The sequence below is a fragment of the Coffea arabica genome, chromosome 2e (genome assembly GCF_036785885.1).
Source record: "Coffea arabica cultivar ET-39 chromosome 2e, Coffea Arabica ET-39 HiFi, whole genome shotgun sequence".
Classification (NCBI taxonomy): Eukaryota; Viridiplantae; Streptophyta; class Magnoliopsida; order Gentianales; family Rubiaceae; genus Coffea; species Coffea arabica.
The window spans coordinates 34,047,397-34,067,901 of NC_092313.1; the positions used below are offsets into that span (position 1 = coordinate 34,047,397).

Sequence of the window (20,505 nt, forward strand, 5' to 3'; positions counted from 1 at the left end):
TGACTAGAACAAAGAGTATTTGAGCTTTACTATGAGCAAATAATTACAGTTATGGTTTTGTCCAAAAACAGCTCATTGAGGGAAGCCAGCTAATTACCATGACCAAATAGTAACAACATACATGAAGTGATAGAAAACCGGTAGCTAGAGCTACTACATCTTCATATTCAGCATCCTCTCGAATTCCCGAGATAAATCCTCCAGGTGAACGAAATTTTCACCTGTGGCTCCCTTTTCCTTCCGAATCTCATCACGCTCTAAATTCAAAAGAGCAATTTGTTTCCGTATTTTCTCTCCATTATCTGGTAATTTGGACATTGTAGCCTACAACATCATCCAAGAAGAATATTAACGAGACAGTGCAGACAGTGGCTAACAAAGTATGTCTAAAGAACAAATATAAAAAAATCCATACATAAACTTAATTAATTACTCAGTTTTCAAACATGCTAGCAGCAAAAACTATAATTGAATACTGAGTGATGCATGTGTCCGGCCATCTGAGATGCTAAACAACTAGCCTTTTCCTCATTGATACTCTGCATATGCCTAGATACTGCTCCCGAAGCAGTTAAACTTAGGAAGGGGAACTAATCAGGCCAACAAAAGGGTTTGGAATATCACACAGTTTTCGACTTGCTAAAACTTGGGTGGAGTATTTTTGAAAGAACTGTAAGAGAGAATATTCTTGGCGAAAGTGGAACATCGGCTAAGGGAATTATGTTACTGATAGACTCACTGTAACGGACGTGAAGTCTTATGAACACGGACAAAACTTCAATCTGCTAAGAAAATGCAGTGGATGTGACTTCCTAACTCACCCCAACAGGGACATGAATATAGGTTCAGAACTTCTGCAAACTATTCTCAGGCCTGCCTAGGAACTATATGATAGAAGGGTGTAACCTCTCTGGTTTCTGTATGAAGGGAAAACACTTTTGCTGCAATGCACTAGTGTGTACCTTCAGTGCAAGTTCTATGCAGTGAAGGGGGAAAAGTAGCAAAAGCAGCTAATTAGTGCTTTAACAGCAAGTCAATTAATCTTGTACAAATGTAACAGGCCAAGCTTTCATTTTCATACTTCAGCAACTCTCCAAAATTAATGTACCTTATTGCCAAGAATCTGAGATAGCCGGTTGATTTTCTCAGTGATTTCAGCCTCCGTAGGTTCACTTGCACTAGGAGAAGAGTTCTTCTGCAGCAGCTTCACATCTTTAGGGTTGAAGGCATATTGTGCACTGCAGAAAAATAAATAAATCATACAAGTTACAATTGAGAGTACAGAGCAAACTTTGTTATAGAAAGTATGATAGGAGCCCAAAAAGCATACCTATGAGCTTCTTCATTAGACAAGCGCGAGGAAGAGTTTGCCCTGAATGTAGCGCCCCTCACCCTTTGCCCACAAATTTAACATTAGAACTTTCATACATAAAATATTCTGTCTAATCATGAATTGTAAAAAGTGCATTCATCTTTCGCATCATGAAATTGCAGTATGAACACCAGAAAGAAAAGCAAGAACTATCTCAGAGTTTTCTTAGGCAACAAAATGTGGCACAAAGCAGTAGAACTTGCTATTTTGCTAAAATTGGCACAAAATTGCAGTGAGCCATTCTTGATTCAACTTGGCTACTATAGAAGAAAACGGCAGCATACCTTGGCACCTCCTCCTCCTGAGCAACTGGTTCAGGCTCAGCCTTTGAGAAGAGTAAACTGTGCTGACTAACTCCAGCTATATTCAAACCTTCGAGGAACTTAATATGGGCTTTTAAAGAGTCCTCCCTAAATTAAGAACAATCCACAAAAAAGGTTGTTATGATATGGTAAAAAGGGAACAAAGAAAGAATAAAGAAACATGAAATTGTGAGAAATTATGAGCTTTCCTTTGCATGTTATGTTCCTTTCAATGAAGAAATAGAATAGGAATGGAATAGAAAAGAACAATTCCAAAGGAAGAAAAAAAATCCTCTTGTAAGTTACAGGTGTAGATACCATGGACATTGAACTGTGAGAATAGCATTTCTACTAGTAATCCAAAATTGAAGTGACAAAATTAAAAATAAAAAGCACATTGTGTAAAGGGCAATGAGAACTTCACAAATCAGTCTGATTTGAGAAAAACAAATACATACATCATTTGTTGCTGACCGTGCTGTTCAAGCAACTGCTGCCGAGTAACAGATATGTCAAAACCTTGTTTTGGTAGACTAAACAGCTCTTGAAGATCCTGAAAGTAATCCAGATATGATACCAAAGCTAAAGAGTTACCAACAATTAGGACTATAATGGTACTCTTTTACTTGACAAGAATAACCAATCTTATCAAGATTTGGAATTACTTGTTTACTGAAATATCGCATTTGCTCTTTGTGCTCCGTAGCTGTCCTAAAAAGTCCTCCCTTGAATATCTGTAGCATACACTCAAATAATAATAATAATAATAATAATAACAGCAGCACATAAAAGCATTTGAGAGAAACATGCTCAGCATTTCAACAACAAACAATGATTAACACCAAGCACAAGGATTGACCAGATAAACCTGGGGGGTTAACAAGATACAAACTGTGCAAGCCAACCTTTAAGCGAGTCTATATTGTTCCAATAGAAATCATTAGGGTTTTTCTGAAATTCAATAGCACTTGGTTGCAAACGTAACATGCTCTTGTGATGAGAAATATGTTAAGATTTTAGAGCTCTCAAGAATTCATTAATTTTGGTTTGGATGGTGAGGCAAAGACAAAAGTGTAGATATCCAGAGTCCCCAGTACTGAAGTAACTGCACAATTTAGAAACCTTTATTACCTGCAGTCTATAAATTTTCTCTTCGACGGTGCTACAAGTCATCAATCGATACACAATCACGTCCTTCATTTGTCCAATACGATATGCACGATCAACACTCTGATTATCAGTGCTGCCAAAGTCCAAAAGCCAGCAAAAACAATAATAACAATCACTGCCTTAGACAATAAACATTTAGCACACAAAAGGCAAATTTAAAATGGCAGATTCAGGCACAGATCTGTAGCTAAGTTAGAGGATGGATATGGCTTTAGAAAAACTGAATAACAGATTGCAGTAGGCACACGTTGAAGGTAAAAAGGGGGCAGCAAAAATTGCAGGAGCAGAATCAGTCAAGTACTTGCACAAAAATATGATTTGAGCTAGCTATAATTTTGTGCTACCTGCCTTTTTAACAAGAATATGTTAAATAAGTTGGCCAACCATCATAGTGGGGAGTAACCTAACAATGAATGTGAAGGAATTATGTATCAAATCATATAACAGAAGAATCTCAAGAATATATAATGAGGTCAATGTAGAATTCCAAGAATGAGTGGTAAAATGGAGATTAAAATTTGTCCATTTACATTCCACAAATGCATTCCAAATGATAGCATTAGAAGCTAATTCCAGAAATTACAGACATTTGTTATCAACCCTAAAGTTTAATTGTGCTCCATACATAAGCTAGTTTCTCAAGATTAAAATACTGGCAATTCAACAAGCACTTTTGATTAACTTCAAAAAGCACAACTACCTACTTTCAGATGAAAGATCAAACTCTCCAACATGGGAGACATTGACACAAAAAAGTCATAGAACGATTAAGGTGCACAATGCAAAGCATCAATTACAAAAAATTCACAGCTGAACACAGTGGCTTTTTTTCCCATTTGTGGGAGGTATAGTAGAGACTATTTCCAGAGCTTGCAAGACGTCTTCAGCTGAGAAAACCTCTTGTTGCTGCCACAGTGCTTGTGTGAAAATTTTTTTCCAAGCTAAAGCAAAGGGCTAGAAAAATGGAGATAAAGTATCCACTAATCTCTAATGCATAAAATGAAGATGTCAAGAACAAGAACTTCTAATGTATATGTCATATCGCCAGCAATTGGAGCTAGGTATCTCGTTCTCACGAGGACAATGTACAGTGAAAAGAATAATAACTACTAAGATCTTTCAAAAGATTCCTACCATCAAAGAATCAATTGCTGATTCAACAGCTGAAGAAACCTATACAAGGAAAGAAATTCAAACACACACCTTGGGTTCCATGCTGGGTCAACCACAATCACACGATCTGCTTTCGTGAGTGTAAGACCTAGACCACCAACTTGGGAAGTCAAAAGAAAAATAGGTGCCCCACGACCCTCTTGGAAATCCTGTAACAGCAAAATGCTATTCAAGTTGACATTTCACAGCATATGAAGATCAATATCAGCAACAGCAAGCTACCCACATTAACAATCTTCAATCTATCACAGGCTTTAGTTGTGCCATCAATCCGCATGAATTCATAACCATTGGATATGAGAGATTCCTGAATACAAAGAAGAAACAACAATTAGTTTAATTACCAAGTAACAAAGTGAAATGCATAAAATATCAAGTAATAAAAAACTTCTGGTGACGATAAGTCTTTTGAAATGTCAGCAAGAAAACATGTTTGGTACAAAGGAGAATTCCAGAATATTCAGTAAAAAAGGTATCATGATTCCACGCCAACAGCCGCAGATGCATAACATAGTGGAGACCAACAATTACAATGAGGTTTCTGTTTAACACGTCACAGGCAAAAATCAAGCAATAAATTTGTGACGAACCTGAATTAGATTTAACATTTTTCGTGTCTGTGAAAATATAAGCACGTGATGTCCCTTTGGAATCAAATCATCCTACAAGAAAGTAAAGTAATAGATAAAGCAATTTACAAAAAGACCTCCATGTCAGAGGCAGCTGGAGCCTGGAGGTTTGTTTCAAATGAAAGTGATCTTTTACTGTATCTTAAGCTAGATTTTCCTAACTAGATGGAGCAATATCTTAATTGATTATGACATGGTATCCTAACCAGCAAAGACAATATAAATGATGTCTTGCAGGAAATATCATGCTTCTCCTCAAAGTCAAACATTTTATCAACATCTGCTATATGCATTGCCAGTTTCTCAGCCACATCATGATCTTGCTGGTCTAGCATTGAATCCATGCCTTCCAACACATCCTCAGCAGCTCTTTTTGTCAAGAGACGTGGATGGTCACATATTTTTTTCAAGATCTGCATTCAGGTAAGCACAGTCGTGAACAATGTCAGCCTATAAGAACTTGTGAAACGAAAATTGGAATATATAATATAGCATAAAACAGCTGCATAACATTGAGGAAGAAAGCTATGGTTTAGTAAACTGTGCTGTCAAACGTAAAAAGAAGAAAAGCATTAACAATGACAAACCCAAAAAATTGGAACAAGGAAAAATATGTGGTATCACTACTTTGAACAGTGAAGGAATGTTTCTTACTTAACAGGAAATACCCCGACTATAGCATGAAAGGGACTAAGGTTAGCGAGTCAACAATAGTTAGAAAATTTTGAATTACTGGTGTACTCTTCTTCTTCATTGGAAGACAGAATAAGCATGAGAGAGAGACAGATGGACGGACAGAAAGCAAAATATGCTAATCATTAATCAGTTATGAGTTGAAAAATTGCTTCTTTTAACAGCAAAATTAGGATGACTAAAATTAGCCTCGCAAGGCAGGAGCTTTCACTAGATGTTTCGACAGTTAGGTTTTCATGTTGATGACAGATTGACAACTTCTCTTCAAATTCAGGATCTGGTTACAGAGGTTACTTTTAAAATTCCATCCAAGTACCAGGATTTTGAACTGTTGCCTACATTCATTGTCATAATTAATTTGTAGATCTAAATTTCATGTCTTCCACCATGTCAAGGTAGACTTTCCTTCTGTTCCTTTACCCAAGAAAAAATATTTCTCATTTCCATGGTCCAATTGTTGATCCCAAAATTTAACAAGGATACTTCTACTAGCAGATTCCAAAAGAATGGAGGAAAAACCAAATTCACAAATGAAAAATATCCTTTAGTATAATAACATAAGCAATAAGCTCTTAATACGCCTTTTTCGCCCAAAATCTGGAGGTTTTATTCAAAAAGAAAAGCACCACTCAAGTCAATTTCTGGTACGCTAACGAAGTTGTTTAAATTTTTTTTATCCTCTATCAAAATAAAAAGCTGTAGAGTTAAAGAAAAAAAAGTGTAGAGTAGCTTGTTAACCAAAACCACTTTCTAGATATTGGTCGTACATGAATATAGAGTTCATGTTGGATAACTAGCTTAAGTATTTTTAGCAGCCATGCTCTAAAAAATATGCAAGTCCTTGAACCTGTGTGGCTACCAGTACAGAGGGCAAATTATAAGGACCACTTCCATTGACCATACTGAGGAGTAAGGGAAGGGCTTTGATGACAATGAGATCCTTCTTGTCTTGCTCAATGCAACTTGGTCTTGTTGACATCATCGAGATGTTAGATAAATCCTGTACATATCTACATACAATAGCAGGTGATGCATTGTTCACAGTGCCAACAGTATGTGCACAATGTATTCTGAATATACTTCTACACTCTTGTCCTAGAAAAGAAAATTATAATGAGGCCACGTTTTATCAGAATGCTTCAGAAAATTTATAATCATTGGAAGTTGAAGGTCTCTGCAAATTTCAAACTCTCATTTCTCCAATGAAGATGGTCCCAATTTTGACAGAAGCACGATATATGCCTATTTGTGGGCCTTTTTCTCTCATTCTATCTTTTGCTGTTTTTTTTTTCAGAACTCCTCTCCAGTGTCTAACTGGCCAAATAAGGACTCACATGTATGCCTCTGAGTATGAACACAATTAAAACGAGGTCTAAGTTTCCACCTCACTATTTGGTATCAACTTTTCCAAGTGAACAATTATCTTTGGTAGTTCTGAGGAATGGGTTTGGAGTTTACTCCTAAAGCTGAGTGAGCAGTAGAGGAGGCTGGTTGATAGAAGTAATGAAGTTTTCACCTGTTAATCTGGTCAGAAGTAGGATACTTTTGGTTAGAACAAGTAAATTAGTCCAGTTTGATCCTTCATTGTCATCTTTTGTTGACTGATCCTGAGAGAATCCTGTTCAGGTTTGATGACATTACTCGGAATACTTACCATTAAGTTTCATTCTATGGAGGTAATCCAACTGAGTCCTTCGGCTCAAGATGAGAAAAAACTAAATAACATAAAGTGCTTGAGATATCAAATTAAATCAAATCACATATGGTGAATCGGATCAAGAAAAAGAAACAAGGGAAGAATGGCACAAAGCTCAAATATGGAAATACTTCAAGCTTACAGAGAGTATCCATTTGTTCATCTTTTAAGTAACTATAAAAGCAAAAAATTACCAGGAAGAAGACAAAGAGCAAGTGATGGAGACATTGAGGCCTTAAATGAGTTTTCTATTAAATTTTAGCTCTTTTACTACAAACACTTATTTAATAGTCTGCTTCCTAGCTAAGTCCATAATTTAGTACCTATACAGTCTGCTTCAAATTTGCTAGAGTAGTTAGCTAGTTGTATGACTAGAAGTGTCTCAGTCAAGTACTTAAAAGATAGATAAGTTCTTTGAAATGAGGTCAACTCATGCAACCAAGGAAATCATTTGCAGGTAAGTAATATCAACTAGTGGCCAATACAATCCACATCCCTGCTATAAAGGACATGCAGCTCAATGTATAAGGGCAAATTTTGGCTGAAACAAACTTCCAACTTCAATGTTGGTATGAAACCAGTGAAGATATACCATGTTTTACTAGGTCTGATTTGATTTCTAGGCTTCCCTACTTTGCCTATTCTGTTTCTACTTTTTAATCACTATAAATTCAGTTTTATACCTCACTGCACTATAGCTGCATCAGCAGGATTATACTTAGAGAACCAATGAGGGGAATCAAATTAAATGTGGTGCTGATTCACAAAAGTAAGTCAAAGTGAAGACTACATATATATCATTATATTCCAAAAAAAAATGTCCACAATGTCAAAACTCTTATAGGAACAGAGGCCTGGAAATCAAACTGACCACAAAGGAAAAAAGTTCAAAGTGAAGATTACCGTGAGTGCAGCCAAAGGAGAACCATCAAAAGCTGAAAGGACTATCTCACTTTTCAAGAAAGCTTCATAGATTTGTCGCTGTTCATTAAAACAGTAAAACATATAGATTGCTCATATTTTCTCCAATCGGCAGAAAGCATACATTTTGGAATGAGTGTAGACAAGATTTAGTACAGGATAGCAACAAAGAACCCTCACCTGGCACCTAGTCAATTTTAACCACACAATGATCTCATTCTTCTTAGAGAGTTTGGAGCTATTGCTGGAATCATCTTCACTGAATACCTCACTTTTCAAACGGCGAAGAAAGTAAGGTTGAATTTTTTCTCTTAATTCCTGTGAATATAGGACATGAATCTTTGTTTTAATGAACGAATTTTGAGCAAACGGATAAAATATGTCCAGAGGGAAGTAGAAACTTAAAACTGTGCCGAGAGATGTGGGCACGGGTACAAATCAATACAAGCAGTCAGTACAAAACAGAGGAAAAGACCAGGTAAAAACTATTAGATCTTCATTGTGACAAATAAAATACTAAAAGAACTACAACATTTTACGATATCCAAATTGCCTTGCCAAATTATTAAGCCAGATTAAATGAAAAGATAGCACGAGATTCCCCACTGGCTAATTCTTGTAAAAAGGCTACCATTTAAAGCAAAGCATTTACTTGCATTCACTCTTCCTTGTCTACTCAAAATGAAGGAAGCAACCTCTAGAACATAGAATTTATGATACCATTTTTATCCAACGAAAGTAAAATCTGACTGTACTAGATATACACATGATCATATGGCAGTATATCAACAAATCAAGTGTAACACAAGCATTAGGATCCATAACTATATTATATATTAGATGCCAACCAGAAACTTAGCTTAAAGAAAAAGAAAATAAAAACCTGGTCTGCTTAAACTGAAAATTATTTGGAAAAACACTTTCGCATTATTCAATGTAGCACATTTTTGATGTGACATATGTGACATAGAAAGTTGGTTGAAAAAATAAAAAAGGGGCTGAAAAACTTGTTTAGAGAATAATACCAAAACTCTTTCTAAATAATCAGATCTCCAAGTGATATATTTCATGGACGGAATTTTCTCCAAATGTTGGGCCAGAAATAATATGACCATCAGATTTTGCAATTATTTTGGAGTCCCCACTGCAACGAGTTGCCACAAATTAAGAATCATCTACAAGGAATTTCTTAATGAAAATGAAATTATGTACTACAGATCTGGACAAAATATCCCACATTAAGACATACAATATTACAGAAGAAACATCTGTCATGTCATCAAGGATACATCATGAGGAGCTCTAATTGCTCTCAACAAAGAGAAGCAAATGAAATAATTTTATGGAAAGTAGCTATACTAGCATTAACTTGATGAGGAAGAAACAGTACAACCCCTCACTCTGTTGACACCCAAAATATTGCAAGTTAAGCAGGTAGAGTGCACAGTAAAATTTGGGTAAGGTAATGAACAAATAATGCCACTCATAAATTGATAGCATCAACAAAATTATGAGATACCAGACCAAAATCAACCTTTACACATACTTCAGCATAGAAGCCTGGCCAAATCAAATCCAGTGTATATATAACATAGCAGATCCTATCGAAGGTTGAATTTCAGCAACATTTCAAATAATGTAAGACACAAAAACAAACTTCTGGTCTCAGAATATAAATAATCACCTTTGCAACAGTTGAACCAATGCGCTTTTCCCTATCAGACGCATTTTTCTCATTTCCACGGTTAATTAATTTCTCATACTTTTCTCTAAACCTAAAAAGTAAGGCAGCAGAAACAATAGTAGTTAGTAATGATTAGAGATACAAGCTTAGTTCAATATAATTAAATTCTAAGATGCTACATACCATTTATAGTCACCTAGAATCTCAGGACAGCAAAAGTTGAATAAGGCCCACAACTCCTATTCCAGTTGAGAAGGAACAGGAAGAAGTTATTAGCTCATCCATACTTTGCTAGATAAGTAATACCTCAACTATTGATGAAAAATCAAAACCGTGCTAGCAGATCACTTGTACCTTGAGATTGTTTTGAAGGGGTGTGCCACTAATAATAATACGATGTGCTGCAGGAATCTGAAGCAGACTTTTTGCCCTCTGTGTACTGGGATTTTTTATCAGATGACCCTAAAAAGTTGTGGTGCTTAAAAACCTTCCATTCAAGATAAGGACAAGAATTCAACAAGTAAAAGAGAACTTGAACTATGACTCATTCATGAAATCCTCAACAAGCAATCTGTGAAAAATTTACAACCACCAAACTTTATGAAAACATCCAACAAAGTCCCCAGTGAAGTTAAAGATGCAGAAAGACAACTAATTTGCAGCAAAAGGCATTAGTAAATGAAACATATTTTCACCATCAGTCAAAAAAGTTTAACAAATTTGGTAAATAGGAAGGGATACTAATAGAGGGAAATAGGTCAAAAAATATCTGAGGAAACATCCAAAGGAGCCAAATCAAGCCAGAGTCAAGCATGTCAAAGAATTACTCAGAGCAACATCAGCTAATAAACCTATGGCAAAAAAATCTGCTAACATTCCAAAAAATAGGACAAAATTTCACCTTCACAAAAACCTCTAGACTTTGAATTTAAAGAAAATGCAAAGGGTGAAATACAAATCAAGAGTGTGAGAAGGAAAAAAGGTATGACATTCACTTCTAACCGTGCCAACTGCTAAAAAGATAGGAAAAATTTTTGAGAACTGGTAAACATTAGAATGGGTACAGGCACGCACCAATAGAAAGACAAGAAAAATGTTTGAGAACTGGTAAACATTAGCATTGTTACATCAACAGACCGAACCACAAAAAGTTTAAAATAAGAAACTTAAACATACCTCGTCAAGAATTATATAGTCCCACGTCATTTCATCCTCACTTCCTTCATCATTATAATAGTAATCTCCACTTAATGACTTTACATTATTCCGCACGATGTCGTAAGTTGTCAAAAGAATACCTTTATCCTGTACAGATAGCCCAAAACATGAAAATAAAAAATGTAAATATCAGATGCTAAATCAAGGACATTGATATTGAATCCTTGAACTTATTCAATAACACAAACCCAAGAATTATCAGTTACAAATTAGTCACAAAACCTCGAATTGTTTTGAAAAAAGTTGACTGGACAGAGACAATACCTGTAGTACATATTGAAGCTCATATTGCCTTGTAGTCACTGAAGTTCCGAAATATCTACAGAAATTGACATATGATAGATCAATTTTCATCATACTAGATTGTTTGACAAGCATACAGGCTTTAAAGGAGTGCAAAGAGAATACTCACTCTCTTGTCTTTCCAGCAAGGCCCACAGTTGAAAGTTCTTTGACCCAATGGGGCAACAGTGTTTTAGGAGCAACAACCAGGGCCCTCTTAATCAAATTTGAGTGGAAGAGTCCAGCTAGGAAACCACAAATCTGAAGTTTCGTGAAGCCTGAAATTAGTCCACTATGGACCTTACAAAATTATATTATTGAAAGATAGAAAACAAGTAAAAACCTAAGTTCTTTACCTGCATTGTCTTGCCTAAACCCATATCATCACCCAATACACCTCCAACACCCATAGAGTGGAGAGACCAAAGCCACTTCAATCCATCACGCTGATGAGGATACAACATTTTGCCAATTTTTCCAGGTAATCTAAAGGTAAACTTTGGACCAGTCAAAGTAATTACGTGCTCCTCCTCTGAAACAAAAACATCAGCAGGATCTTCCAATGCATCAAAATTATCAGAATCTTCATAAAGATGATTGGACTTATGCCACTTCACTCCTTTCTTATTAAAATCCTTCCCACTCACAATAAAACAATCATCATCCTCGTTTTCCCCTTCTTCTCTTGAAGTGGACTCAAATGATCGTCTAGCTGAATCAGAGTTGACTATAACTTTCTTAATGTCATTTTTAGGTGGCTGACAAATCTTCATGCCACTTTCTAACTTCTCATAAGAATTACGAATCTGAGATGCATCATCAAAATCATTATTCTTTTTAAAATCATCAATATGAGAATATCCAATGTCAGATTCCTTAGCAGAAGCTACTGATGAACCAGACGAGGTTGAAAATGAAGAAGCAGCACTTTCATAGTCAGGAATTTCTTCATTGTTTTTTGCATGGTTCACTTCACTCTTAGATAAATGCTTAGAATCATCTTTCAAGTCAATCCTCCTAGGCTCCCTTTTCTTCTCAATGGATAAAATCTCAAGCCTTGAGCTTAAATCATTAAGAATATCCCTTATTTCATTCACACCACCTCCATAGCTATTCTCAAGAGCAGTTTTTACCCAAGGTGAAGAATCGCAATCCGAAATCCCCAAACCTTTGGACTCTTCTGTTTTGGTAATTTCAATATCCATCTTGCTACGATAACCATCATTTCTTGATGCTCTACAAGGGCTCCGGCTACCCTCAATCCTCACTTTCACCAGTTTCCCCTCTTCTCCTGCATTAATTGAATTCATTAGGTTAACAATGACTGCAAGTTTCAAGATCAACAATTGCAAAAGCATATCATACAAAACCAAGAGACGCAACCCAAAGAGTGCAAACAGAATTTTACCTGGTGGATGAGGAACAAGATCAGAATCACCATATGAAGAACTAGATCTTGTTTCATCAGCGTTGCCATCCTTGTCACAAACTTCACGACTGTCCAGAACAACATTTGATGGTCTTACTTTATCTACAAAAAGGCAATTCCATCTTTTTCTGTTTAAAATGAACCCCAATTTTCCATCTATACAATGGTAAGAAAAATTTTTCCCAAAATTATTTTTCCTTTTTCAGGCCTTTATATCTCATGTTAGATTAATCAGGTCATACACCCCTATTATCCAAATACAGTATGAACTACATTTTATAGCAAAAACAATTAACATAATATGAAACCATGCACACTAGACACTCGATTCTACACATTCTCATACACAACACAGAAAGATATATGAAAACCGAGAGTAAAAGAGAACAATGCTATTCCATCATTTTTTCCATTTAAAATGACCTCAAAAGTTCCATTCAAACAGCACCGACAACAACTTTCCCAAAATGCGATTCTTTTTCAGGCCCTCATATCTGATCCTCCATGAATCAGGCCATATGCTCGTACTATCAAAACACAATATGCACTAATTATCAGAGCACAAACAGTCAAAATTCTATGCAAAAACCATATACTCTATACACACTTTTTACACATTCTCTCACACATACACAATATACATACAAAAACAGAGGGAAAGAGACATGAGAAAAGCACCAGAAAGTGGAGACGGGGAATCAAAATCCGCAATCCCAGAGAAGCTTGGAAAATCAGCTGCTTCAGCAGTAAACTTTGATTGATTTTGTTGTTGTAATTGCTCTATTAATTATCCAGAAGCTAACAAACTCAGTAGAGGAAGCAACATAAAAATACCAAAAATCAGGCGTTAATAGAGTAAATAATAAATAATACCGGCAAAAGGACGGGGAGGAGAAGGAGAATCAAAGTCGGCGATTCCAGAGAAGCCAAAAACGTCTTCGTTTTCAGCAGCATCAGATGCTGAATACGCTTTACAGAGACGGCGTCTGCCTTGCAACTTCTTCTTCACCTTTACATTCGACTGGTTTTCACAAATTTCTTCCCCTTTTCACAAATTAACCCCAGTAATCAGTCGATAAAGTTCCAGCCAAATAAGCATAACCCATTGATTTAAACACAAAAATAACCAAATAAGTACAAAAAAATGCAAAATAAAATCTTATTATCAATATTCATTCCTTTTACCCGGGATTTGGGAAATGGGTTTCGAATGGGACGCCGAGAGGTCACTGAGAATCCGATTGTGGCGCTGATTAAGGCTGAGAGGGGGCTGGGTCCGCTTATGGGATTCCTGATTATCGGTCATATTTGAATTTTTACTTGGAGAACTTTACTCAAACAGAACTGTTGGCCTATAAAGTATTTAAAGTAGAATAGAGTTTCTCTTTTACATATACATAAGGATTAAGGAAGAATGAAAATGGAGAAGAAGGAGATGATGGCTGGGAGGTTTTTGGGGGGTCGTGCAATTTGAATTTCGAAGCTCCCAACAGTCGAGTCTGTCTATAGTTTGTAGGCTTGACAGCCCACTCAAAAGTCACGCCAAGCGAGTTTGATTTTGTTGGAAGGGGGTTAATTTGAAGTATGACGAGTTATTAAAGGGGTGAAAATGTAAAATTAGCAATTTTGACATTACCCAACCGAATGAAATCAATTAAAAAAAGTGGTTTAGACTCGGGTTAAATGTGTTGGATTTTGCCAGTGGGTTAAATTCCAATTTCAACTTTTAGGTTCTTCAAATTCATCTCATGTAGGTTTGGGGCTATTGTCAAACTAAACTACTTCTTAGCAGCGATCAAAAGTTCAGTTTGTACTTGACTTTGATTGAGTGCGAGTCAAAGTCAAGTGGCTCGTTTATATATTGATTTGAGTTCGAATGTATAATTTTCAGACTCGAAAACTCAACAACTCTTATCGAGCATAATATAATTAATTAATAATTATATATTTAATTATTACATTTTAACTCTTTTAGGTTTGGGAGTTGTATAAATTACCAAAATATCGTCTCTGCCTTTTAATATCCTTATGGGTCATATAGTCATTTCCCATTAACAAGAATAAAACTAGGTAGATGGAAATAAAAATAGGGCTTTGTTTAATCAATTTCCAATCCATTTGAGTTCTTCTTTCTATCGAAGCTCTTGACAAAGTGACGAATAACACAACTCGAAACAAAGCTTGCTGAGCTTCCTTCTCAATCTTGATGTCAAATTTACCCATATGAAAATTGAAATCCATCTTTGAGCTTGAGCTTCAAACCTTAAGTTGTGAAATTCACTATTAAGGAATTGATTCTGCTGAGAGTTTCAATTTTAGGAATTAGGAAAGCACAAACCTTAAGTTGTGAAATTCACTATTACTGACCTTGCTCTCTTGATCTTTATGCATTAACCGAAAAAAGTAATGAATGATTGTTTATTACTGTATTTACTCTAATTTCCATCCCTTCAAACCCTAAATTCTGAAATTGGGGCTTTTAATTCATTATTTATAGTGGCTAAAATTGAGGTTTTGATAGCTTGAGCCTCGAGGGAAAGCAAGGAAGACCATCAAGGAAATATGCGAAAAGAACTTGGCACTTCGACAAGTGCTTTGGAATCCATTGCAAGAGTAGGATGAGTAGGTAAGTAGCATTTTGCTCTGCTTTTACTTGGTGTCCCTTTTTTGTTTTTGCTGACTAAATATTGCTAGTTGTTATTTGTTGAGGATGGTTAATGGTTAGTTATTTTTTTAAATAAATTGCTGTTAGATAAATGAACTATTGGAGCTATCCTTGTTTGAGTTGTAGATTTAGTGGTTATCTGTGGTAAATGGTATGGTCAATGGCTTGGTTTACATTTGGTTATAAAATTGTGACACCAAATATTGAGAAAATGCTTGGGCAAAAGATGTGGCTCATCATACATATGTTTATAAATGGAGGCATCAAATATTGGCTTTAGTTCTTAGTTTCTTGACTGTTCTAGTTGGCTAGTTGTTGAGAAAATGCTTGGCAAATGTATGATAAGTGTTAAATAACAACACAAAGCTAAGAAAAGTGTAACTGATTCTTAGGTACTTAGGTTGCCATAAAATTGATCACATTAGCATTGAAAATGTTACTTTTGATAGCTTTAAAGACTTAAGAGTCTAGAATATTAAAATCTACTTCACTACTATCTATTATAGGGATGTCTACCAGTCCACATGAAGTGTGTTCAATCGTGCAGCATTATGCCTCTACTGCTGATTCATCTACTCCGTGTCAGTTGGACAGCCCAATTGTGGTGAGTAATGACAACAAAAAGCAAGCAATTGAAGGACCACTATTCGGACCCAAAAATGCTCCTTTGACGAATAAAGAACCTACACGAACTTTGGAGACTGAAAATAATGTACAAACTGCTGAGGGAGACAAAGGAGAAGACACATTTTAGATTTCAAAAAGAACCAAGACATCATAGGCTTGGGATGACTACAAAGAATTTGAAGAAAATGGCACACACTGTACAATTTGTCTTCATTGTATGAAGAAAATATCATGAGGAAAAGCCAAACCCACAAAAATTTGATCATTTGCAAGTAGAGAATCAAAAGGAGAGAGAGGGGTGGGATGTTGAAGTAAGATAGAGAGCAAAGGATGGCAAAATTGTACGATTGAAAAGGAAAACCTATCTTATCGCCAAAAAAAAAAGGTAGCACCAAGTGAGATTGAGAGAGAAGAGTGGGAAAAGAATAAAACCTATGATCAGGGGAGAAGCAATGCCCCACTTTACCACCAATTGGCTGCTGCCTTTTAGCATGTGGCTTTTGCTGACATTTACACCCAATGCCACAATAGCTATCCTAATTTGACACCTCGTATTTTTTAATTTAAAAATAAATAAAGCAAAATAATAGTACTTGGTCTATGTTGTTTTATTATGACACTCACTTCTTAAGGTCTTGATAGAGGATCTAAAGTGACAATTACAAAAAAGTGTCCTTATAGATGTGTCATAATAGGGCTTTTTTGTTGTAGTGTGCTAATTTCATCTAATGGTTTCCTACTCCCTACCTTTTTTACTAGTCTTTTCCATGCTATTTCTCCATTGAACTTCTATTTTTTCCTTGATCTACTATTCACTTCAATGTTTTTACCCATAATAATCTCCTTTCTTTTTATGTTTTGGTCTAGCGCAAGTTTCTAATCTCCTCTCTTCTCTATACTACCACCAATCCATATACTATCACAACTAACATTATACATATTCCTCTCCTTGTTGACCTCTCTATCATCCTGATAAAAATTCTTTAAAATTGACATTTGGCCAGTCTCATTGTCTGTTACAGGAATAGGTTCACCATTATCTCTACTTTGGACATTTGTACCTTCTCCTTGAGTTTTTGAGATCTCTTCTTTTGTGCCAACTCTTCCTTCCCTAAACTTGTTTAATTCTCTAGAGTTTTCCCTATGGTATGTTATCAAAAATTGTTTTTGGACTCTAGCATTCTCTATATTATCCCCCTATTTTCAATAGTGGTATTTGGTGGCTTTCCTTTTGTTTTCCTAGTTGGGTTTCTAGGATAGCTAACCCTCATCCACCCCTCTAACTAGGTGTTTTTCTCTAAATTGATTCCTTTCAAATTGCAGTTTTTCTCATTATGACCCAATCTACCATAATAGTAACAAAAGTCAGGACACTTTTCGTATTTGAATACTATCCACTTTAGTGTTCTATCAAGTCTTATGGTTGTTTCCCTAAGAAAGGGTTTGGATAAATCCACCTTCACTTGAATCTTAATATGCCTCTCTTCTTTACTTTCTTTTGTGAGAACAATAACCTCTCTAACAAAGCTAAAGAGGCCACCTATTTTCTTTCCTACTTCTATAGCAATCCAATAGATTGGCAAATTCCACATTTGAACTCACATCAGGGATCTATTGAAGGCTTTTTCCTCAGATTCTATCCCCTCTCTCTACTTCACTAGGACTAAAGGCTATCCATCATAAATCCAAGGTCTGCCTCCTAAGACTTTTTCCAATTCTTGGTAGGATTGAAAGGTAAATTGAAAGAAATTTGGTCGTAGTTCCACTCTTCCAAATTTTTTGGGAAGTTTCACATATTATTAGCAGAGCTTTTAGTTCCTGCCATATTAGCCACTTTCTCCCCTTTTATTTTCCCATTTAGGCGAAGATTACATTCCTTTCCATCACTCTCAATATCCAACTCATCTAATAAAATCCCATTCTATTCAGTTTCAATGAGCGTGAATCATTTCATAAAATTCTCCAGATCCTCCATGATTGGAGCAATCCACACCAATCCACACAAATCCGAACAAGAGCAGCCATTGAACAAGCACAACAAAAACAGTAGGTCTGAAACTAATTTGGAAAAGCGAGAAAATAATTTGAGCGACCAGCACAATTAATGGTCCAACAAGTAAAAACTGAATAGCACGTAAAAGATGAACAACATAATTAAATAGAGAACCTACTACTTACAAGTAGATCACAAATTAGCAAGTAAAAAATAAACATAATGGATTGAAAATGATAGATGGGAGGTTACTTTAGATGCTTGAGCTTGGTTCTAGGCATCTTTTTTCTTCAGTGCTCTTGCTAGAATTAACCATAACCCAACATCAGAGATCCTATTTGTAATGATTCTAGATTGTCAAAACCAGAATGAATGATATCTATCTTGTAATCTAAGCAAATAATATGTTTAAGAAATTTAGGATATTTGGATCTTTGCTATTTTGGGATTTGCGAGATTATTAAACTATTTTGAACACCAACTAGGGGGAAAGTCTCTCTCTAGAAAAGAGAGAAAGTCAATGAATGAAATTGATAGCAAAGCTAATTTGGGTCAACTTTTTCCTTTACAAACCAAAGAATTATCTGAACACTAGATTTCATGGTAAAAGGTAGCAAAGAATTCGCAATCTTTGGTGGAGTAGTGATTGAACTAACTTGTTAATCTAAAAGATGCTTTTGGTTCACAAATTTAATAGCAAAATCGTAACAAAGAATTCACAATCTTTGGTGTGGCAACAATTGAGTTAACTTTGTAACCCAGAGGCTTGCTTTTAAAATAGTTGTGCTTATAAATGCATCCATATATGATTAGATTGATCCAACTAGAGAATTAGACAAGGAAATCCTTATTTTTCTTTATCATTTTGTTATTGTGTGAAATTTCTCTCTACAAGTCTCATCTAGGACCTAATTTAGAAAAAAGACTATACCCATAATAGAAATAGGTTTGAAATCTCTCATTGCACATCTGTGGCCAATGTCATAAGGAACCTTTTTCATGTCTTCTTTGTCTTTCTTACTTGTAGAACATTGTTTGATGCTTAACTTGAAGTGACCTACAAGTAGAGTATCCTTAGCCTTGCTCATGTTAAACTTGTCAAGTATTTTGTTAATATACTTTTCTTGAGACAATCAAATCTTTCATTGCGAAGGATTTGCTTAATTCTTTTTTTAACCTATCAATCTTTATGACGTCACAGCCAACAATCAAATGTCATCAATATACAGTAAGAGAATAATAAAATCACCATTTGAAAAGTTCTTCATATAGACAAAATAATCAAATGTAGTCCTATAGTTCTCATAGTTTGTCATGATGAAGTCAAACTTCTTGTACCATTATCTCGATGCTTGTTTTAGTCCATACAACCTCTTCCTAAGATGGCATACAAGGTTCTCTTTACCACTTTTTTTGAACCCCTTTGATTGTTGCATGTAAATTTTTTCTTCCAAATCACCATGTAAGAAGATTATATTCACATTAAGTTATTCAATCTCTAAATTCCAGCTGGTTGCAACACCAAAAACCTGGATTGACAATATCTTTACCACATGAGAGAAAATTTTGTTAAAGTCCATACATTTCTTTTGTTTAAATCCCTACACAACCAATTTTGCTTCGTACTTTGGTTGTGAACTATGCTCTTAAGTTTTTAACCTATAGATCAATTTATTTTTCAGTGCTCTCTTGCCCTCAGACAGCTTGATCAAGTCATATATATGATTCTCATGCAAGGACACCATCTCCTATTGCATGGCTTGCAACCACTCTTCTTTCTTGTCATACTCTAGAGTCTTACTGTAGGACTTTGGCTTTCCTTAATCTATCAGCAACACATGTCATTAGCATTATACCTGTTAGAAGGCCTACTCTCTCTAGTACACCTCTTAGACTCATCTTATGGTGATGATGAGTTGACGATGCCTCTTACTCAAGTTTATTAGTAGCAAGGTCATCATCAATAATATCCTCTCTCTACTCTGTTTCAGCTCTCTCATGATCAAAATCACCTGTATTGGAACTAGATTCGACTAGCATGAATGTCAGCTAAGGATCTTAGCCTATCAACTTTATCAATGTCTTTAATTGTTTGATCTATAAGAAAGACAACATTTCTGCTTCTAATCAACTTATTTTAGGATCATATAGTCTATAGCCAAACTCTTCATGCCTATAACCCAAGAAAATGCACTATTTAGATTTGGCATCAAGTTATGACCTCTCAATTTTGGGAATATAAACAAATATTTGGTAACAAAAAGAATCTCAAGTTTATGAAAGACCCTCTTACTTGTCCATATTCTCTCTGAGATATCACTACTCAAAGGTACTGAAGGAGAAAGTTTGATCAAATCAACTTAGTCCTTGTTCCTTCACCCAAGAAGGATTTTGGTAGCCTGGCATTAGAGAGCATATATTTGATCCACTTAGTAATAGATCTATTCATCCCCTCTTCCATCATATTCTCTCGAGGAGTCTTTGGTACTGTTTTCTCTCGTTTAATTCTATAGGACTTATAGTACTTTCAAATGGTCCCCTGTACTCACGACCATTGTCAGCATGAATATACTTCAACTATTTGTCAGTCTCTTTCTCAACTTTGCTATAAAAGTCTCTGAACGGTTTCGAGACTTAGTCTTTAGATTTCA

General features: G+C 35.5%; 1 protein-coding gene across 1 annotated transcript; it reads right to left on the minus strand.

Moving 5' to 3' along the window:
• On the minus strand, window positions 1–14,132 carry LOC113732467 (protein CHROMATIN REMODELING 24). Its single transcript, XM_027258241.2, has 24 exons — window positions 13,755–14,132; window positions 13,443–13,613; window positions 13,248–13,349; window positions 12,549–12,671; window positions 11,497–12,431; window positions 11,271–11,401; window positions 11,123–11,177; window positions 10,817–10,945; window positions 9,995–10,102; window positions 9,824–9,879; window positions 9,641–9,731; window positions 8,137–8,274; window positions 7,939–8,016; window positions 4,853–5,059; window positions 4,608–4,679; window positions 4,244–4,324; window positions 4,048–4,166; window positions 2,806–2,917; window positions 2,340–2,408; window positions 2,133–2,227; window positions 1,657–1,782; window positions 1,331–1,393; window positions 1,109–1,238; window positions 1–324 (listed from the first exon to the last, which is right to left on the minus strand). Exons 1-24 carry the CDS (start codon window positions 13,873–13,875, stop codon window positions 154–156), a joined length of 3,483 nt encoding a protein of 1,160 aa, XP_027114042.2. The 5' UTR covers window positions 13,876–14,132; the 3' UTR covers window positions 1–153.
• Window positions 14,133–20,505: the final 6,373 nt, after the last annotated feature.

Coding starts and splice junctions, on each gene's coding strand:
- LOC113732467 (XM_027258241.2), bottom strand. CDS start 13,875: ATGACCGATAATCAGGAATCCCATAAGCGGACCCAGCCCCCTCTCAGC. Junction 11,178..11,270: donor CTTGCTGGAAAGACAAGAGA/GTGAGTATTCTC, acceptor CAATTTCTGTAG/ATATTTCGGAACTTCAGTGA. Junction 9,880..9,994: donor CCCTTCAAAACAATCTCAAG/GTACAAGTGATC, acceptor CAACTGGAATAG/GAGTTGTGGGCCTTATTCAA.